The following is a 19,708-nucleotide window of genomic DNA, read 5'->3' as shown; positions in this document are numbered from 1 at the left end:
TTCTCAAATAGTTTCAATTATGCGTGCTCAGTCATTTAAAACGAGGGGCATCATGACCGGATAATTGGACAGTTCGGGCAATTAGAGTTTGGATAACTGGAATCCTACTTTGATATAACACAAATGTAATGTATCTTCAAACTCAGAAACCTGTAATTCTGTTATGGGGGGGGGGGGGAAATTCACTTCAGAGAACTCATAATTTAAAAATATTGATTTTATTTTTAAAAAACCATTTTTTGTGAAGTTATTTCTGAAATTAGATTTTTTTGGAGTTTTAAATAATAAAAAATGTAATAAACATCCATGGAATGACACAACCAATGATTAAAAAAATTATAATAACGAAAATTTAAAAAGAATCGCCGTTTTTGGTTCTGGACCAGAAATGGCAGCCGGGGGGGGGGGGATTTTGGAATGCCTCCCCTTTGTAAAATTTTTGTTTATACAATGTCTACAAGCATGCCGAGTTTCATAATTTTATCACAATTTGCAGTTTCTTCCCCCGTAGCCCCCCGACTATTTCCAAGTTAGGCGAAAACTAAGATCGATCTCGGGGGGGGGGGGGGGGGGGGGGGGGGCTGTTCCTCCCCCTCTTTGCATGACTGGGCCCTGTTAAATGCCGTAAAAAACTATGTTTTCTTCTTCAAAATTTTAAAAGATTCGTACCACCAAGTTTTCTCTGTAATTCCATGGTAATTTTTGTGGACCTTTGTCATGAACAAAAGGTAAAATTCCTCGTAAAGATTAAAAAAATGTGACCTTTCAAACACAATTTTCTTTTAAACTGTCCAAGTCTGATTTAACAAACTTTCCAGTCTTTTCTATTACTATTTAGCAATTTCTATAAATGCAGCATGAAGGAAACAAAGCTTCTAAAGATTAATATTTAAAAAAAAAAATACATTAGATTGACAACTTTTATTAGTAGATTTAATAGCCAAAAAGAAGACATTTCTAAAATATGTAGCGATAAATTTACCGAAGTTTCCGCGGTTAAAAAGATGAACCCTTAGTATAACGAAATCATTTCTGATCTAAACTTCAAATCGAAGCAAAAATGCTCTCATCTCATTTCTCTGCAGCGGTTTTGTTTGCTTTTCCGATTCCTTCGCGCTGTCAATGCCTGAAGGCACTTGAGGGGTGTGTTTCGAACAATGAAAGACATTCCTCACTGACTCCTCTGAAGAACAATATCTCCTCCACACAAATTCCGGTTTGTCCCCTTTTCTGGATGTCGCGTAAATCCTGTCAGTTGTAAAACTAGTTTGCGGCTAAAACGTACAACGAGCATGATGCTTTCGTCACAACCAGGGTGCAACATTTTGCGCCATCTATTGGGTAAAGGAAGTTTTTTTCATAAAATGGGACAGTCTTAAGCAAAATAAAGTTCATCAACAATCCCATAATAATCAATTCTGCTGACAAAATGAAACCGCTAAAGAATAAATTAGTAACAAATTTATGTTATGGGGAGACAGTAAAACAAATTGCTAAATATTTGTAAAATAAAACAAGAAATGGAAATGTAAAGACAAATAAAAGTAATTAAGAAGGACAGAACAATAACACTTGTATGACTAAAACCATAGTAGTGCAAAGAACAAGTGTGGGGGGACAATTATACGAAGGGAAGCCAAATTGCAGAAAAATACCGAATTGCTTAAGATCACTTACTACATTATAACCATTCTCCAGAATGCGGAAAGACTCTCAAAAATCAAGATCTGAAGCATGATCTGGGCATTTCTGGATAATATCATAAGAATTAAAATCAAAGGAGTGATTTGATTCCCAGCAATGTTGAGCAATACTAAACCTGTTCCACTGTTGTTTTTTCACATAATTTTTATGCTCATTTAAGCAAAATTTCAAAGAACAACAGCTCTGTCCAACATAGGAATGGCTGCAATTGCCTGTTTGGTGATAGTTTGATAGTTGAAATTTTAACCCTAACTCCAGTGAATTAACCTTAAACTCCAGTAGATAGCGTTAATTGTTGACCACTTTTTCGTTTTTACCAGTCTTACCAGTAAAACAGTTAAGTTACAGGATCCAGTTCAGCCTTGTCAAAATAAAGCATTTTCCTGCATGTCAAACTTTGCCAGAAAATATTATCAAATTATCATGCTATAGCGCGAGTTTCATTGTTGGTGACGTCAGAGCATTACTCGATCAGTGATATTCGCTATTATATACATGAGGATACTTTTTAAAACTTTTTTGTGAAAAGAAATATTTACTAAAAAATTGGAATCTAGATTGAATGTTTTTTCGACATTTTTTTAATACATGATGCAATACTAATTAAAAATGAAACATGTCGTACATAGTGTGCTTCTTTACATTCTTCATTCTTTGTAAAACAAGTAAAAATCAGCTTAGTCTAATAATACATTTTTTACCTTCCAGACATAAATGATCTTTACCAAACCACTTGACTGTGCAAGAGATTTTTCCAACCACCCTTCCACTCGGGATCCGTAAGTAATGAATGGTTTTTAACACTGCTGTGGGAAGGTAAATGGTAGTATGTGCAAATTTTTAATTTATTTGCATTTTTGTCATCTTTTGTATTTTAGCTTTAATGCACAAACTTATTTATTCGGTTTCTGCTGAATAAAAAGCATGGAAAAAAAACGTCAAATTCCAACATTTCAATATTGTTAGTACAGAATCCAAAACACATTCCTTCAAATGTCGCAAAAACTCTTTTCTGCAGATATTGCTCTTTACCTTCCTATGCAGAATGATTTTTTTAGTGGTACTGTAGTTCTCATAAGTTAAAAGTTATGACAATGATAAAAAAAAAAAAATAAGTAGTGAAAATATTTTAATAAAATGTCAAAAATATATCACCTGGCTAATGTTGATGAATCCCGAGAATTTCAAAGCAGATGCAAGCTTAGAGGCTGTTCGAAGGTTTGGTACATTATCTGTGGAAAAAGTTAAAGAAAGAACCATGAATATGCTTTTCATAAAGCTTAAAAAGTACAAAAATACACATTTATTACTTTACAAAACTTGCAATCAAACTCAAGTAAAATAAAAAGGTAACAATGAATACATTATAGCACATGATTAAAGATGTGGCTCAAGATGCATGTAAAATTTTTAAGATTATTTTACAAAAAGTTGGGAACATAATGAAAGATCAAGGGTGGAAAATGCTTTTGGTAGTATGTGGCACGTAGCAGAAAATTTATTATAGCTACTCCTCTTTTACTATTCACTTTTTATTTTTAACCAAAAAAAAAGCAACAAATTAGTTTTTAAATTACAACTAAAACCTAAAAATAATTAACAAAAGTGAACATAACTAATTAATGGCATTAACATCAATTGTATAAGTAAGTGACAGATACTTTTACATAGGAGAAAAGTTATATTGAAAGTACAGCACTAATCAGTGATGACAACCTTTGTGCGATTGAAAAAAAAAATAAAATAATAATAACAGCTAAGTTATCAAACTTCTTTTCCAAGAAATATAGCACATATTTAACTTTATAATAATTGTAGTTCATTATACAAGTAGTAAATTGTAAAATTTTAGTTACACCTTTTTTGAAATATTAACACCACTGCTAGAAGTGCACACTTCAAATTATTCTAAATATTTGTATAGCTCTTTCCAATCTGAAATTAAAATATAATTGCAGCCATTTGTAGTACAGTATTGAAAGCAAAATTAACATTGCACAACTCTTAATAATTTGCCTGTAATTAGTTTTATTTATTTATTTATTATTATTACTTGTTTTGTTTCTCAATTTAAAAAATAGGTACATTCTGATTCAGTAAATTTGTTTCGCACTCTTGGCTTCCTTAAGAGGTTTTCCATCTCCAGCTCAGTCACTTTCCTACGCCGGGCTGATGAGTGCTAATAAGCATGAAACTGCAGTCCTCGGCTGGAAATGACTGAGCTGGCAGTGTATTTCCACGTATTTCTGCTTTAGCCCTGGCTAATGGGCGGTAATTTACTGAATATACCTTGCCTCACGTTCAATCTTCGAGTTGAACCGAACCATTGCTTCGGTCACTCGTCTGGTCTGCTAATTCTATATTAGCTACCAGTTTGTTTCGCACTCTTGGCTTCCTTAAGAGGTTTTCCATCTCCAGCTCAGTCACTTTCCTAAGCCGGGTTGATGAGAGCTAATAAGCACGAAACTGCAGTCCTCAGCTGGAAATGACTGAGCTGGCGGTGTATTTCACGTACATTCTGATTGTTTTAAATAAATTTGTACTTAATGTGGATTATCTAATTTGAGTTTTTCAATTATCCAGGCAAAAAAAAAAAACTATTAATTAGTAATACTAGTTCCAAGTTTTTTTTTTTTAATTTTAATTTTAAAAGCATGCATTTCATACTTCTTTCCTGTATTACTTACCTGGGATTTTTAATCCATTTATAAACTGTTCAAAAATTTTAGTTACATCTTAACAAACATGGTCACCATTAAATTATTCCCCTTTTCAAAATATTTGTTAGAAATTGCTACAGATTTGGAAAAAAAAAAAAAAAAAAAAATCAATTACCAAACCAAACAATGTTGTCTCATTGATGTCACATCTAATTTAATGCAGTTACAATTGTGAAACACTAGCATAAAAATGCTTGCATTTTAATGAAAGAGGTTTTTAAATGTTTTTTCAGAAGTAATTTACGCATAATTTGTTAAGAAAAGTTTTTTTACTTTTGCATGATTTATATGATTAAAGTACTAAACATAAATTTCCTTAGTAAAGCCCTTCAAATTTACAGGATTTATTTTTACTAAGTATCCCAGCTTTTAGATTGAAAATTTTAAGATCAAAGCTTTAACACTATCAGTGCAAATTTTCCTTCAGGAAATTCAACTTCTAAAGCATGATTTTTAAGATTGGTTTTTATTGGTGTTGGCAATTAGATTGGTTTTTATCTTTATGTTTTAAAAATAATTTTACACAAATCTAATGGAAAAAAATCTACATACAAACCTTGTGTTGATACTGATTCTCTAATCACAACTGTTCCTCCTGGCTTCAAAACACGAGCAATTTCAGCAAATATTTCAGCAGGATGAAATGTTTGGGTTGGTGTTAAAGTTCCACAATAAATCACGTCAAATGAAGAACTAGCATGATCAGCTTCAAAATAAATAAGAAAATGCAGATTCACAGTAATAAATATTTATAATTACATTTGCAGTCAAAAAAAGATTGGTTCTTGCGAGCACGGCAACAATTGTTGTTTAATCATCAAAATATTAGGATTGTAAATGAAATATAAAAAAATATGACTGACCAAACAGTTCACAAATTAGGAAAAAAAGAAAAACAATACATGAAATATCACAACATTTTTTTACATAAATTAAATCTTTATTTATCTTACAAAATTTTCTAACTTAACTCATACAAATAACGAGAAAAAAAAAAAAAAAAAAAAAAAGAAGAAAAGATTATGATAACATCTAACAAAATAATGGTCTAAAAAACTTTACTAATACAGTGCCCGCCACTAATAAAATCACTGGATTATAAAATCAGCCGCTTTATAAAATCAAATCTGAAAGAACAGAATCATTACTATATCAAAATATGTTAGAATTATCCTTTAATAAAATCATCCTCGCCGTTTTATAAAATCAAACTTTCGGAGAGCATATACTAATTCTTCTCTGAATAGAACCAGGATTTTATTTTTTCTTTCAAGATTTAAAACAGTGCAACACTAATAAAATAACAAATTCATATAAACAAAAACGAAAAGGTGAAGGTTGTACATTTTTTTTCTTGGAGAGTTGAATGAAAAAAAAAAAAAAAGAAGAAGAAGAATGAAGCAGTCACAAGAGAACTGTTTCAGAGCCATATATTTAGTTGGTGCTGCCTGTTTCCTCTTCGCAGATCTGTTTCGCCTTGCAGCCTGACCACTGAGTTTCAATCAGTTCGTGCACATTCAGCTATCTACAGGGGTTGACAGTTCATTTTTACAATTAAGTTAAAATTGTTAGCTAGCAAGTCGTGATGACTTGAGTGTGAAAGATTAATCCGAAATTTTGAATAAGTATGACAAGTTTCCTAAATGTAGTTAGTGTGATGCTGCAATTAAATTAGGAATTTCTCAATCTTTACTTTCAAATTCTCTTACTCAAACAACAATAAGTCAATATTTTAAGACCCTTGTGAAATTTTTAAAATGTACCTTATGTAAGTTAAAATATACACTGTATATTGCAACTGAACTAAAATAATACAATACAACTAGACTAAAAATAAAATACAACTAATCGTTATTTATTCCTTTTTTAGAGTATTTATACTTGAAAACCTTATATTTTTTTTCAGTGCATGAGTGCCGGTTTATAAAATCAGCCGCTTTATTAAATCAAATGTCCTCAGAACGAATGTGATTTTAATAAGCGGCGGGCACTGTAATAAAGCTGAAAGTCTCTGTCTGGATCTCTGCCTGTCAGGATCTCCGTGACGCGCATAGCGTCTAGACCGTTTGGCCGATTTTCATGAAATTTGGCACAGAATTAGTTTGTAGCATGGGGGTGTGCACCTTGAAGCAATTTTTCAAAAATTCGATTTTGTTCTTTTTCTATTCCAATTTAGGAATATTTTCCCGAACAAAATTATCATAAGATGGATGAGTAAATTACAAAGTTATCATAATGTGGAACCGTAACATGGGCAAGCTAATTGGCAAGAAATTCATCATATATTATTTGTAAATATACAGGCAAACCAAAAGACCTTTTAATTTTCTACTACGGGCAAAACCGTGCGGGTGCCACTATTTAATAATAAATAAATAAATGCAAACAAATAAAAAGTGGAAAATTATGAATTTGGGAAAGGATCTCTGCAAGGAAATATTTTTCTCCCAAAATTACTTACATCACAGGATGCCAAATTTGAAACAATTTTTTTTATTTTAGAAAGAATACAATCAAATATATTTGATTAGGTAATTTGACTCAAATTGATGAATTTTGATTTTAAAAGAAGTTTTTCTTGACATTCAGAATCAATTTGAAAAAAAAAAAAAATCAAACACTTGTTTAAAGAACAATTTTTTTTTTTAGCTTGGTAATTGCATTGTATAGATAAATTTGATTTTAAAAAAAAGAAAGAAAGAAAAAAGAAAAAAAGAAGAAAAAACCCCCACCAACAACAGTTCCACCTAATATTATAAAATCAATAAGGCATAGACAATCTGTATTATACCAGAGAGGTCTAGTAAAGGAATAAAAGATTAAAGGACATTTATACACGGGTGGATTATTGAAATTAAAAAGTGTGGGACAGCATATGGCTTTCCCCTTTGACTACGCAACTGAATCCTAAAATATAAGCTTCTGCTATATTGGCATAAAAACACCGATACAACAACCTACAAATTGCAATATAAAAATATATTTTTAAAATTATATTTTTGGGCTACTAAATTTTCATTGTTGGTCTCTATCCTAAAAGAATGAACTAAGTAAAAGTAAATAAATACAAGTGATGATGTTTAAGGATACAAAGCTTTGAAATTTTTTCTTACACACAACTAAACGTTCCAAATTTTCAACAGCCACCAGTCCTTTGTCTCCAACTGCTTTTTGAAGCTCTTCAACAACTTCCATCAAATGGCCTTGTTTGACAAACGTTCCCCATAACAGCAATATCTTTTGGCCAGATGTAGGTATAGAACTCATACTGAAAATTAAAAAATCAAACATGAAAAAATGCACTTCAGTAAACAGAATTTTTTTTAACTAAAAAAAGCTGCCTATTTATATTTTTGCATGGATAACAAGTGGAAGAAATTTAAGACAAATGATAAGAAGCCCTCACGGTTTTTTTTCTATTACAGTAAAATTAAGTGCTTGGTCAATTACTTTATTTTCTTATCATCCAAAGATTATTTTTAACTGTTTAGTTCATTTTGCTACTAAATTGTGTTATTTTAGTTTTTTAAACTATTATTTCTGATAATGGAATGCATTAGAGACGTACCGAGTAGCACTTTGGCCAAGTCGCCGAGTACCGAGTTACCGAGTACTCGGCCTTTCACCACTCGGCCGAGTTACCAAGTACCAATTATGTTTCAAGAACCACCGACACACATGTGATGAATTTTGAACTTATTGGAATAGTAGTATAGACCTCCTGGTCCATATAATAGTTTTTAAAACTAAATTCCTTCTGAAATTTAATTACACATTACATAAACAATTTTGTTTGTGCCAAAAATTTTACAAAAAAATTATTTTTAAAATTAAAAATAAATAAATAAAAGGTATGATTAATCAAGTTGGAATTAAAACAAATAACAATAAAATCCCTCTAATGCGGACACTAACAGGACAATTTTTTTGTCCGCAGGACAGGGGTTTAATAATGTTATTTTCATTGGAACTGGGGAATTAAAAATTGTCCGCATAAGAGGGGTGTCCGCCTTTGAAGGGTGTCTGTTAGGAGGGGTTTCACTGTATACCAATCATAGTTCTAGTCCGCCAAACATAAATAATTCTTAAAAGCAGATAAAACAAATATGCAGAAACACTGCAGACACGTGTTTCTGCCCCCCTCCCTTCCCGTTACAAGGAACGTCTTTTTCAGTGCATAACATGTAAGTTAAAGAATGTAAAGACATTTGACAAAAAAATCTGACTTTTGTCGGATGTCTTTAAATCCACGAGCTCCCATTTTGTGCATTGAAAAAGGAATTCCTTGTAACGCCAAAACACATGTCTACAGTGTTCATGCACTGTGCTTTTAACGTTGTTTTGTTTCCTTTTATTTTTTAAGCAAAGGTATTTTATATTTTTTTATACCTAATTTTTGTTTGTAGCAAAAATCCATTTTTAACATAAAAATACCATATTTTCTATACTTACCTTTTTTTGCATAATTTCTAATAAAAAGTTTTATTTACTTTGGGAACATTAAAATAAAGATTTATTCTATTGAAGCATTATAAACTGCATTACTCTCAAAATTTAAATTTGACTTACAAATTTTAATTGTAAATGATTGCAAAATATAATGCTTGCTCTTTTTTTTAGACATTTTAGTATCTGTCTTGGACAATATTCAATTTTTTGCAACTACTCGGTATTGGCCGAGTTTCTGATCAGAATTTGGCCGAGTACCGAGTTCTCGGCAAATTGGCCAAGTACCGAGTAGTTACCGAGTACTCGGTAAGTCTCTAGAATGCATCTTAGTATTCTATTGCATTATTTGCATCAGACATTTTGAATGCTTTCTGGTAAATTCATGTGCAAACATTGTTACACTCCGCAACTCTGATTTGTACGTTGTAAGTAATTGTAATATGGCACTGGCTATTTGTCCCAAGGAAAGTTAGACCCACAAATGTACAAGTTAAGCTAATAAAAGGGTGTTAATTAGAATAAACTAATAACTTATCGTTAATAAATTAATTTGATCATAGAATATTGCATTGTCATCAAGTCTGAGGTTGCATTCAAAATTTTAAAAGAATTCGATCACAAAAAGTGAGCGAAAATCGAGTTGCAAGATTATAAATTTAATTTCGGTGTAGACGGGATTAGAACGCACGCCCAATGATTCCCGGAGGTGAACGTCAGCGAATACCCGCGCCTTAGACCGCTAGGCTACGAACGCTCATAAAGTGGTAGAATGTACTAACAGTAATAAGCCACTAGCTCTTAGTCCAAAGGAGAATTACTCACAAACATACAAGTGAAGCTAATAAAAGTGTGTTAAAAATAAGGCAATTGCTATAACTTTTTTTTAACAGAATAGCAGTAAATTTGAGGTTGTCTTACCCAGTGGCGTAGTTAGGGAGGGGCGGAGGGGGCAATCCGCCCCAGGCGGCACTTTGGGGGGGGGGGGGGGCGGCAATTTCACACTTTTGATGCGAAAAAATTTAACACGTTTTTAATGTAAGGAAATCATGCTTTTAATCTATTACTGTAGGCAAAAAAGGAAAAAAAAAAGTCTTCGAATTGTAAGGTTTTAGTACGACAATGATAAGAAAATTACTCTAATACAAAACATGTGTTTTTCTTGTGGATATCTGAGCACTATTGTTTGTTTTTTCTCTTCTTTCGTCTGAAACTACAGACTGAGGGAGGTGATAGTGTGAAGTCAAGGGACCATATTTTTTCCTTCTTTTTGCTGTTAAGGTTAACTGTTACGGAGGAAACAGTTACTTTCATAACCTTTCGTTATATGATGAAGCTACTAATTGATTTTAAGTTAGATTTTAACCTAGGAAACCACCATATTAAACAAAAAAAAACTTTTTTTAAAAGCAAAGTGGCAACAAGAGTAAAAGGAGGGAGGTCTCAAATAGTGCGCGATTTCTTGCTCATTTTCAGGATAGCATTATCTGTTTCAACAATTGCTTTGATTGGTCATTGACTACAAAATTTTCACCAAGATAGAATGAATTTTATGTTAATTTTATAAAAAACAAACTCACAACTCTAACAATAACTGCTTGTACTAAAGGATTAGATCAACTAATACCTTTATACACTGAGTTTCATATTTAGTCATTCATTTTAAGGTAAGGTTTTTGATTACTAAAATGATCTCCATCAAAGAATTTCACATTTCGACCTCTATTAGTGAAAAAGATAATCATCCAAATTTGGTAATATAGCTGTACCGGATCTAGGGAAGGGGAGGGGGTGAGTCTTACTCGTAGCCTGGGTGGCAACTTTTGATTTTGTCAACATTATGTTAGACACTCAAGAATGGATCCAACAAGGAGCTATAACTCCCTATGAGAAACCAAATTGACCCGGAATTTGCTTTTCTAAAACTTTAAATTAGGAAAATTTCGCCAACTATTACGCTTCTTCCAACTGTCACAAAGCTTAAAATGCATTTTCAGGACTTTAATTTGGAAAAACTTCCGGAGGAGAGTCACTTACCATTGAATGACCCACCGAAGACAGCTTAAAGTTACATTGTAAAACCCTCTATAAATGTCACATTTTTCCGTATCCCCCCTTAACGTCACCAAACAGCCCAAACGTGCAGTTTTAGGCTTTAAGTCTCAAAACATTTCATTCGCCCACCCCATCCCTTCACATCTCATCTTTTAGCCTAATATTAATTACTGAATTTTTATAACTTCAATACCATCAAATTTCTGGGGGAGGTCAAACCCTGACTCTTCCTGTATAATGATTAAATATAGTCTAGTGTGTATTTAGGACATCAACTTCAAGCTTTAAAATCCACATCTCATCCAATTTCTCCAAAAATAGCTTAAAGTTGGGTTTTTGATACTTAAACTTCAGAAAAACTCTAAGGTAAGAAGACCCCAGATGTGCATGAAATCCCCTAACGTCATCACAGTTGACTCCAAATTTCGTTTTTAGAAATTTCTGAGGGAAGCCCGCAAAACCTTTTTTTCTCAGTGATAAAGAGCTTAAAATGAGCAACAGTTTCGAAAAAGATTTTGGGTGGGAAATCCCTCTCTGAACTCCCTATCAAACCGTTTTCCGTCAAGCAACGGCTGAAGTCGCGTTTTTAGGACGTCATTTTCAAAAAGTTTCAAGGGGAGACGGAAAAACTATCTGACTTCCCAACATATTTTTTGGAAACATTGGAATGGCGTCAAAGATAGCCTACAATTGCGTTTTTGAAACTTCGGCATCGAAAAATTTTCAGGGAACTCCTGAACATTCCCTATTATCTTTAACGTCATCAAAGATAGACTAAAATTGATTTCAAGTTGAAAATATTTCGGAAATATAATCCAGTCTTTGTTGGAGAAAGGGAATGCCCTTACACCACCAGATGCAGCCTGCTTTTACGAATTTTTCAGTTTTGTTGAAAAGCTTTCCGGACAGCGCCCCGACCCTTCCTCATTATTTCACGTATTCAAAGATAGCCTAAAATTACTTTTTTAACACTTCAGAAAGAACACAAGAAAATTTTTCTTTCTTTCGAAAAATTTCCTGGAGAAGTCTTGACCCCCTAAGGTCACCAAAGAATGCATAAAACTAATTTTAATTTTGATAACAAAAAAAAAAAAAAAAAAAAAATCTGAAGGGATCTCCAAGCATCTTTTCTATAAGAGTTACTAAAAATTAATTGAATTCGAATTTTGACATAACTTTTGTAATACTTCGGTGGGGCTCTAGTTTCTTTTTTTTTCCTTCTATAAGAAAAATCAAAAGGAAAAAAAAAAGTTTATTTTCTTGTTCATAAAAATCTAATTACATAAAATATTTTTGGTTCCTTAATGTCTCAACTATTTCCCATCAAAAAGGGCAGCAAATTGAGGAACCGCCCCGTGCGGCAGAAAGTGTAGCTACGCCACTGGTCTTGATAAATTTTACATAACCTAATGACTTTAAGTAACATATTAAGGTTATGTATCTACTTAGCAGAGTTAACTTTGAACTATAAAGATGAAAAGACGAAGACATTGTTAGCGAAACTTTATTCCAACTTACTAGATGATCGCCACTGTAAAACTTCAATAACTACTTAGTGTTGCCAAACAATAATAAAGAAATATATATAAACAATAATACAACTTTAACAGGTCTTACCACACAGACTCACAATAAGACAATGTGGTAATCAAACAGTAAATTAAATAGACATGGCCAAAAAAAAAAAGTGTCATGTTGCAGACTCTACACTTGGACAAAATATTGTGAAATGGCCCTTTAGCAGTAAATTATCACCCTTAAGCAAAGGCTAAGGTTAAGCTAAATTTATTTTAGCTGCCAGCTAGTTGACACTCTCAATTTCAACTGCCTTATGTTTGATGTATGATGACATCTGCCTCAAGTTTGATTTGACTATCCCAAACTGAGGAGTCCATAACAAGAAAGAAAATTCAGTTTCTGGGTGTCATCCCGGTAGCTGAGTTTGTTTCATCAGTTCAGGATGCAGATCAAAAATCAAAAAATAATCTGCAACACAAATCGACATTAGCTTAATTGTAAAACTTAAACTGCCACCAAGAAATGCCGAAAATAAGATGCTAACACAAGTACAAATACAATAAAAATCTTCATAAGCTGAAATTTAAGATTTAATCGTTCCATAAAACTTTTGTTTTTTTCCTCCCTTGACTAAGAAGTAGTCTGCAATGTTTCAGAAAGTCACAACCAAACATGGTGGCTATATTAAACAATACTTCTTCATTGCACTAAAGACAGAAGCCACGCAAACACATTTAAATAAATTAACGCTAAACTTTAAATTGAACAAGAAAAAAAAAAAAAACAATTATTTTTTAAAATGGCATACATGATCAAATTATACTCTAAGGAGTGTGACTACAGGATTGATACTTACTTCAAAAAATGTAACAAACATTTGAGCATCATTTTGTTATTTTTTTAATAATACAAAAATGTATACATAGCAATGAAACATACAAGCTACTAGTTGGTGTATTGAATCAAAAGGATCAAGAGATACATAAATACAGTACAGGGTTGGTATAAAAACTAGTTTTTATGAAAAATCATGAAGATTTCATGAATTTATTGTTAAGGAACGTTTAATATTCATATTTGTACATAATTTTTTCGTAATTAATTAAATAATTAAGAGTAATTCTTGTAAGTTCATTTCCTCGTACTTAGAGATTTCTGTAGGAGAATATTGTTTGAAAATCTTTAACTATTGAAAAAAAATACAATATGTAAATAGGTCTTGGTATAAATAATCAAAGAAATAATTAACTGTGATAGTTCAGGCATTATTAATTACTAAGAGCCAAGAATAAATTCTGGTAAATTAATTACCTCATAATCATAAATATCTACTATAAATAAAAAAGTAAAATTAAAATCATGCATTCTCAAACATGGAAAGTATTTTACAGTATCTACAAATGAATCAGAACTCTGATGTACATTACACAACTTTAAAAATCAAAAGATCAGCAATGCATATTTTGTTTAAAGATTTTTAAAAAAGTTAAAAATAGTGCAATTTATTTGCCTAGTGTATTAGTGAGAACAATTATAGAAACAGGACAAGTAGGTTTTAAGAAAATCATTATGTTTTCTATATTGTAGACATTATGAATATTTTCATAATTTTATACATTTTCTTTTCTTGCTCTGACTGCATCGCCTATCAGGGACACAAAAAGTATGCAGGTAAAAGTGCAATTTTATGATTGCTCTAAGTGTTCGTGGACTTCTTTAGTTTTTTTTTTTGCTCTTTCTATTTAAATATTCTAGTGTTAAAAATTGTTTACACAATGCATTGCTTCAATGGTACATAATCTATCTTAAGTAATCAAGCAAATTAGATAGTAAATGAAGTTTTGGTTGAAATATTCTCTTTGGACTACTGAGACGCAAAAGACAAAAGATAATGATAATTGAATAAATAAAAAAAAGCTACTTAATTTTTTCTCCGTCTAATTTAGAAAATCTTAAATTCTCTTCCTTGCATATTTATATACCTAACAAAAAAGATGCATTGATTAAAAAAGAAAAAAACGAAAGAAAAACTATTTAATGAACTTCCATTACCTTAAACGAGCTGATGTGTGCATCACATGACTTCTTTTTACTCCAATTTAATGTAATTTCCCCATTATTGGCAATTTTAATGTGATTCAATTGTTTACTCTCTAAATATCACCAACAGTGGCCAAATTAAAAAACAAAAATCGCCAAACTTGTCGCCAAGTTGGCGACCATAAGACTGGCGATATATCGCCAAGTGTCCGACAAATTATAACACCACTTGAGTTTACAACGAAATTAACGATGATTTCCCCACAAAAAGGGGCAAAAGCCCCCTTAGAAACATTCAAATGCAACCAAAAGGGAAGGTGCACAACTAGACCCCACTAGGAGTCTATGTACCAAATTTCAACTTTCTAGGACATACCGTTTTTGAGTTATGCGAGATACATACACACATACGTACGTACAGACGTCACGAGAAAATTCATTGTAATTAACTTGGGAGTCGTCAAAATGGATATTTCGGGTGTCTGTAGGTTCCTAGGCCATGTGTGGTCAGGTCGGAAAAAAAACTAAACATTCATTTGGGGGTGAGAAAAATGGAAATTAAGGCTGATTTTTCAGTGAAAATTTTTTCGCGAATGCAATACAGTCGAACCTGTCTATCTCGAATTTCACGGGAAGGAAAACAAATTCGAGATAAAGAGGTTTCGAGATACGGAGGTTTTGAGAAACTTATTGAAATTTGGAATCTTATGATGGAAATTTGAATTTTATACTAAAGACAATACGTGCGAAAGATTAAAATGTAAAGAGCAATAACTAACTCTTAAGCTATCCACAATTTCCACATCGGTTAAGGCTCCACATCTGGCCAGTCCACATGTGTATGTTTTAAAACGCACTCGTCCACATCCGGAAAACTCGAATTTTATATTGCTGTTTTATTTGACTGAAACTTTTGCTCCACAGACATTCTGTTATTGTTGAAAGCATGCTAGCTGTACTAAACTTGGGAGCAATTTAATTTTTTTTTAAATTAATGGATTGCCATTCAAAAATTCTAGAATTTTTCTTTTTCATCATTTGAAAGAATCTTTAACTTTCTTTTCACGCCTATCATCTCGGTTTTCTAAGCAATCACAACTTCAAGCAAGAGAGCAACCACAGAACACAATCTAAACCAGAAAACAAAGTGAAACGGTTTTTAATTTGATAATGATCATTAACCACGAACTTGAAAAACTTACCCAACATATCAAATCTGTCAAACTCATCTCTCACCTCATTGTCCCACTATCAGCCCTCTGCCTATTCTTGGACAGGGTGCATTTCTCTCTTTTTTCCACTGCCCTCTCTGCCCTTGAGGACAATGCTACTGTTTCTGTGTTCAAGAAACGTTGTTAGTTGCTTTGAAGATTACTGGGCTTCGAATCCGAAAATGACAGCATTGCTGAAATTCGAGATATAGAGGTATTGGGGATTTTTTTTTCCGAGATAAACATGGGAAAGACATTAAATTTTGGCTGCAAATGCAGGGAAATTAAAAAATTTCGAGATAGGCAGGTTTTCGAGATAAGCAGGTTTGAGATAGGCAGGTTCGACTGTACTTCTTTTTTTGTAAAAGGAAGTAAAAATGTAACTTTCTTAATTTATTAAATCTATAATTTATCTATATAGGTTTGCTAGTTACTTTGCATCAATTAGATTTAACTCTTTGCAATAATATGTGAAACTTATGAAAACATTTGAGGGAAAACAAAGTTTTTGAAAAAAAAAACTATTTTTGAAAAAAAACCACATGTCTTTTTTTAAAAAATCAAGGGATTTAAACCAAATAACCCTGATACAGTACAACCTCATTCATCCAGACATATTGGGACCAAAGGCAATCCAGATAATCAAAAATCCAAATAATCTGGATAACATAGATGGTAGCAAACAAAATCCTTAAATAAATATACTATTTATTACAAAAAAAAAACCTCTTGTTTTGTACTAAAATGACATAAAATTGACATGCAGAATTAGTTTACAGGACATTAAAAAATATATAATTTTTCAACAAAGAATTGGCTTATGTCTTCCGCTTTCTGTGTTTGATTGGAGTACAAGCACAAAAACACTTCAGCATCCATAGATAGCAAAAAGTGAATGTGTAGTGTACTTATTATAACATCTTGCTATCATAATTTTAATTTGTGAACAGAATTATTATAATACAGTGAAATCTGTGTATAACGATACTGTCTATAACGATAACCTGTCTATAACAATATTTTTTTGGCTCCAGCAAAATGTCAGCATGAATAATCAAACTGTCTATAACGATAACCTGTCTATTACGATATTTTTTTAAAGTCCCAACACCAACAGTATCACTGTAGACAGGTTTTTTGTATTAATATTGTGAACAAAAAATTAAGGGAAAAATATCTTCAAATTTGACCTGGACTAATGAGGGCCAGTAAATGAGGTTTATTATACCACATACAGAAAACAAAATATATGTGGCAGCAGCATTATTACGCTACCAAGTTAGGTTAGCCCTAACTAGGCTTGCCAGATTTCTGAAATATTCAACCGGGACATTGGATTACCCCCTCCCCTCACCAGAGTGACAATTATTCAAAAGGGTACACACCCCTGTTTGGTTTTTAGAGTATTTTAGAAGGTAGTTCATTCCCAATGCTGTGAATAAATGGTTACAAATTTTGAGCGTAAACCAAGAGTAATAAATAATACATGACACAAGCACAAATACATTTAAACATTTTATTTCCTACATGTTAATATTTTAAAGTTAATTTAGCACGGAGAAAAACTTTCAACGAGAACTAAAAATTTGAACAATATTTACATGTTCTTTGCATTGGCTAGAACTTTTTTAGAAAATCTTTTTTGTTTTTAATATTGTTGTTAAAATCCTCACAAGGTAATCCAATATTAATTTCACAAGTCAATGCTACAAATCTGTACCTCAGACCCAGACTAATGGAAGTCACATAACCGCTACTTTGCAGGAGATAGGAAAAACATTTGTCGGGCGCATGGAAAGGATAGGAAGCGCACTCTTTTAACACTGGTAAATAATAAAAGAGGGGTGTTTTTTAGAATTACGTTTGAATGGCTCGATATGGGTTAGGATTCAGCATACAATGCAGTAATAATCAGAAAATTGCATTTTTTGAACTTAGGCCCTATGTCTGGCTCTGAGGTACAGGAATGACTAAGTTATTATTTGAAATAAGCCTTCATAATTAATTAATTTTGGACATTTTTGGTCATCTGTAATCAAATTTACCTTTTTCCGGGACATGAAGTAATTCGGCCGGGGCGCGGGAAATTTGTCTGAAAACTGGGGCTGTTAAAAAAATCAAGTGGACAGTTAACTAAAACCACCACTTTCAACAATGATCCTTGAAATAAAGAAACTGCAACAAAACCTGTAACGAAATTGCTACTAAGTCTATTTTATGTTGCCCAGTATTATTATAAATCACGAGCCCGCTGAAACTGTTACTGTGCTAAAAGCAAATTTTTAGAACAAATAGTTTGTATTACTTATTAAACATGATAAAGAATGATTTTGAATGCAGACCCCAAACATGATCATTTTAAATGCCTATCAAATCGTGTGGCAAGATAAACTCTTTTTCAGACATTGCTGTTGTCAGTTATACTGTCTGCTTAACAGTAACAAAAACTCATCACCATTTATTCAAAATTGCGTTTAAAACTCCTGTATTAACGACTATATAAAAATTAGAGTGTATTTCAAAAACACGTGATAATTTGGCTACGGTGATGAAATCAATGTAAGCATTGAATCACTGTAGTCTGCAAGCATAATAACTTAGATGATATCTGCTTTGTCAAATCAATAGTTTCAACAAAATTCTAGTTATCACAAATGTAATATCCTTTTATTACCTTGCCAAAACCTGTGTTAACGCAACACACAGCGATTTCACAAACGATAAACAAAACAAGGTTGCGTTCGACGAAACTCACCGGTCGACCGGTAAGTAACTGGTTACTAACCAAAGCGTTCTATGATCAACCGGTTACCACAGCGGTTACCATTCTAAGCAGTTGATTGGTTGATTGGAGCACGTGATCATTAGCTGTCACGTGATTAACTAACCGGTCGCTCTCGGTCGTGCTCGTCGAACGCACCCCAAGACACTGTGAGGGGGGAAAGCGGGGGTCACATTCAAATTGCAGTTACGAAACAAATTTTTTCAAGAGAAAAGTTACACCAAAAGCAAAATAAAAATCCATATGAGGGAATTGAAGGTAAATTTTGACAAAAGGATCTTTTTTTCAGGATGTGGAAGTGATATCATCAGACAGAAGCTTTAATTTTGAATTTCTAGATTTACATTGCATTGACCGTTCTCTACTTAACTGAGACCGCATTATGCATTTCAAATTGTCGTGCAGACGATTGATAATGAAATCTTTCCTAATTCTCTTTTAGCTGTCATTAAACTTATCAAATTGCGCTTAATATCTTAAGATTGAAGATTTTCAATATATGAGACCTTATTTCAATAAAATATTCTCTAAGTATGGAAAACTGGAACTGTATTATTATAACCTGTCCAACTGCATCTTCTGCTATAGCAGCTGAAAGAGGTGCGATAGTTTTTTGCATTGGTTGTACTTCTAATGTATTTTTAAATTTTAAGAAAATCAAATGTTAATTACTTCTTTTCATGAATTAATCATGTTCTTGTCAGCTTTCAATTTTTATTTTGTTTCTTTCAGAAGTTGAAATTTTTAAAAAGAAAGGTAGACTATCAAGCTCTGTGCCAATTTTGACTATTGAGGACCCAGGCGAAAATATTGGTAGTGGTGCAGCAACTCTTAATGCTCTGCTTGTTGCAACTGAATATTTAAGTGTACAGCGAAATTATTCAGTATGTATATCTACTAGTTATAAATGGGATTTTCAAAATCTTACTTAAATAAGGATATTTATCTTTACAATAATTACTGGTTAGAGCACTCGCGCTGAATTTCAAACTCATTGTTTCTTCTCCTTAAAAAAAAAAAACAAAAAAAAAAACAGCCTGATTATCCGAACTACAAAAAGGCTAAATAGCTTGAAATAGCTTAGGATCCTGTTAAGTCTAAATCCGGCCTGGTTTCAGCAGTTAAAAGTTCAAAGATACAAAACTTTCCTCATGTGAAAAAAAAAAAAAGGAATTTTGTAATTTTAACATTAAAGTTCAAGCAGTTAGGAGTGTCTTTGAATTTCTATCCTC

At 32.3% G+C, this 19,708-nt stretch overlaps 1 protein-coding gene across 4 annotated transcripts in view; it reads right to left on the bottom strand.

Moving 5' to 3' along the window:
* The window catches only part of LOC129221583 (anamorsin homolog), a 35,630-nt gene extending 17,208 nt beyond the window's left edge, over positions 1 to 18,422 (bottom strand). Inside the window, exons 1-4 of one of the 4 annotated variants that reach the window (XM_054856091.1) lie at positions 18,369 to 18,422; positions 7,538 to 7,692; positions 4,981 to 5,130; positions 2,860 to 2,936 (exon numbers count right to left, since the gene is read on the bottom strand). In XM_054856091.1, the coding sequence (XP_054712066.1) occupies positions 2,860 to 2,936; positions 4,981 to 5,130; positions 7,538 to 7,691 (381 nt within the window). In that variant the 5' untranslated portion in view covers position 7,692; positions 18,369 to 18,422. Of the gene's footprint in view, positions 1 to 2,859; positions 2,937 to 4,980; positions 5,131 to 7,537; positions 7,693 to 14,495; positions 14,534 to 15,685; positions 15,781 to 17,739; positions 17,868 to 18,368 lie in introns of those variants that run through there. The other 3 variants (XM_054856092.1, XM_054856093.1, XM_054856090.1) reach the window with 3 other exon arrangements.
* Positions 18,423 to 19,708: the final 1,286 nt, after the last annotated feature.

The sequence above is a fragment of the Uloborus diversus genome, chromosome 4, assembly GCF_026930045.1.
Source record: "Uloborus diversus isolate 005 chromosome 4, Udiv.v.3.1, whole genome shotgun sequence".
NCBI lineage: Eukaryota > Metazoa > Arthropoda > Arachnida > Araneae > Uloboridae > Uloborus > Uloborus diversus.
The sequence above is the reverse complement of the archived record's forward strand: the minus strand, read 5'-3'. Positions and strand labels throughout refer to the sequence as shown.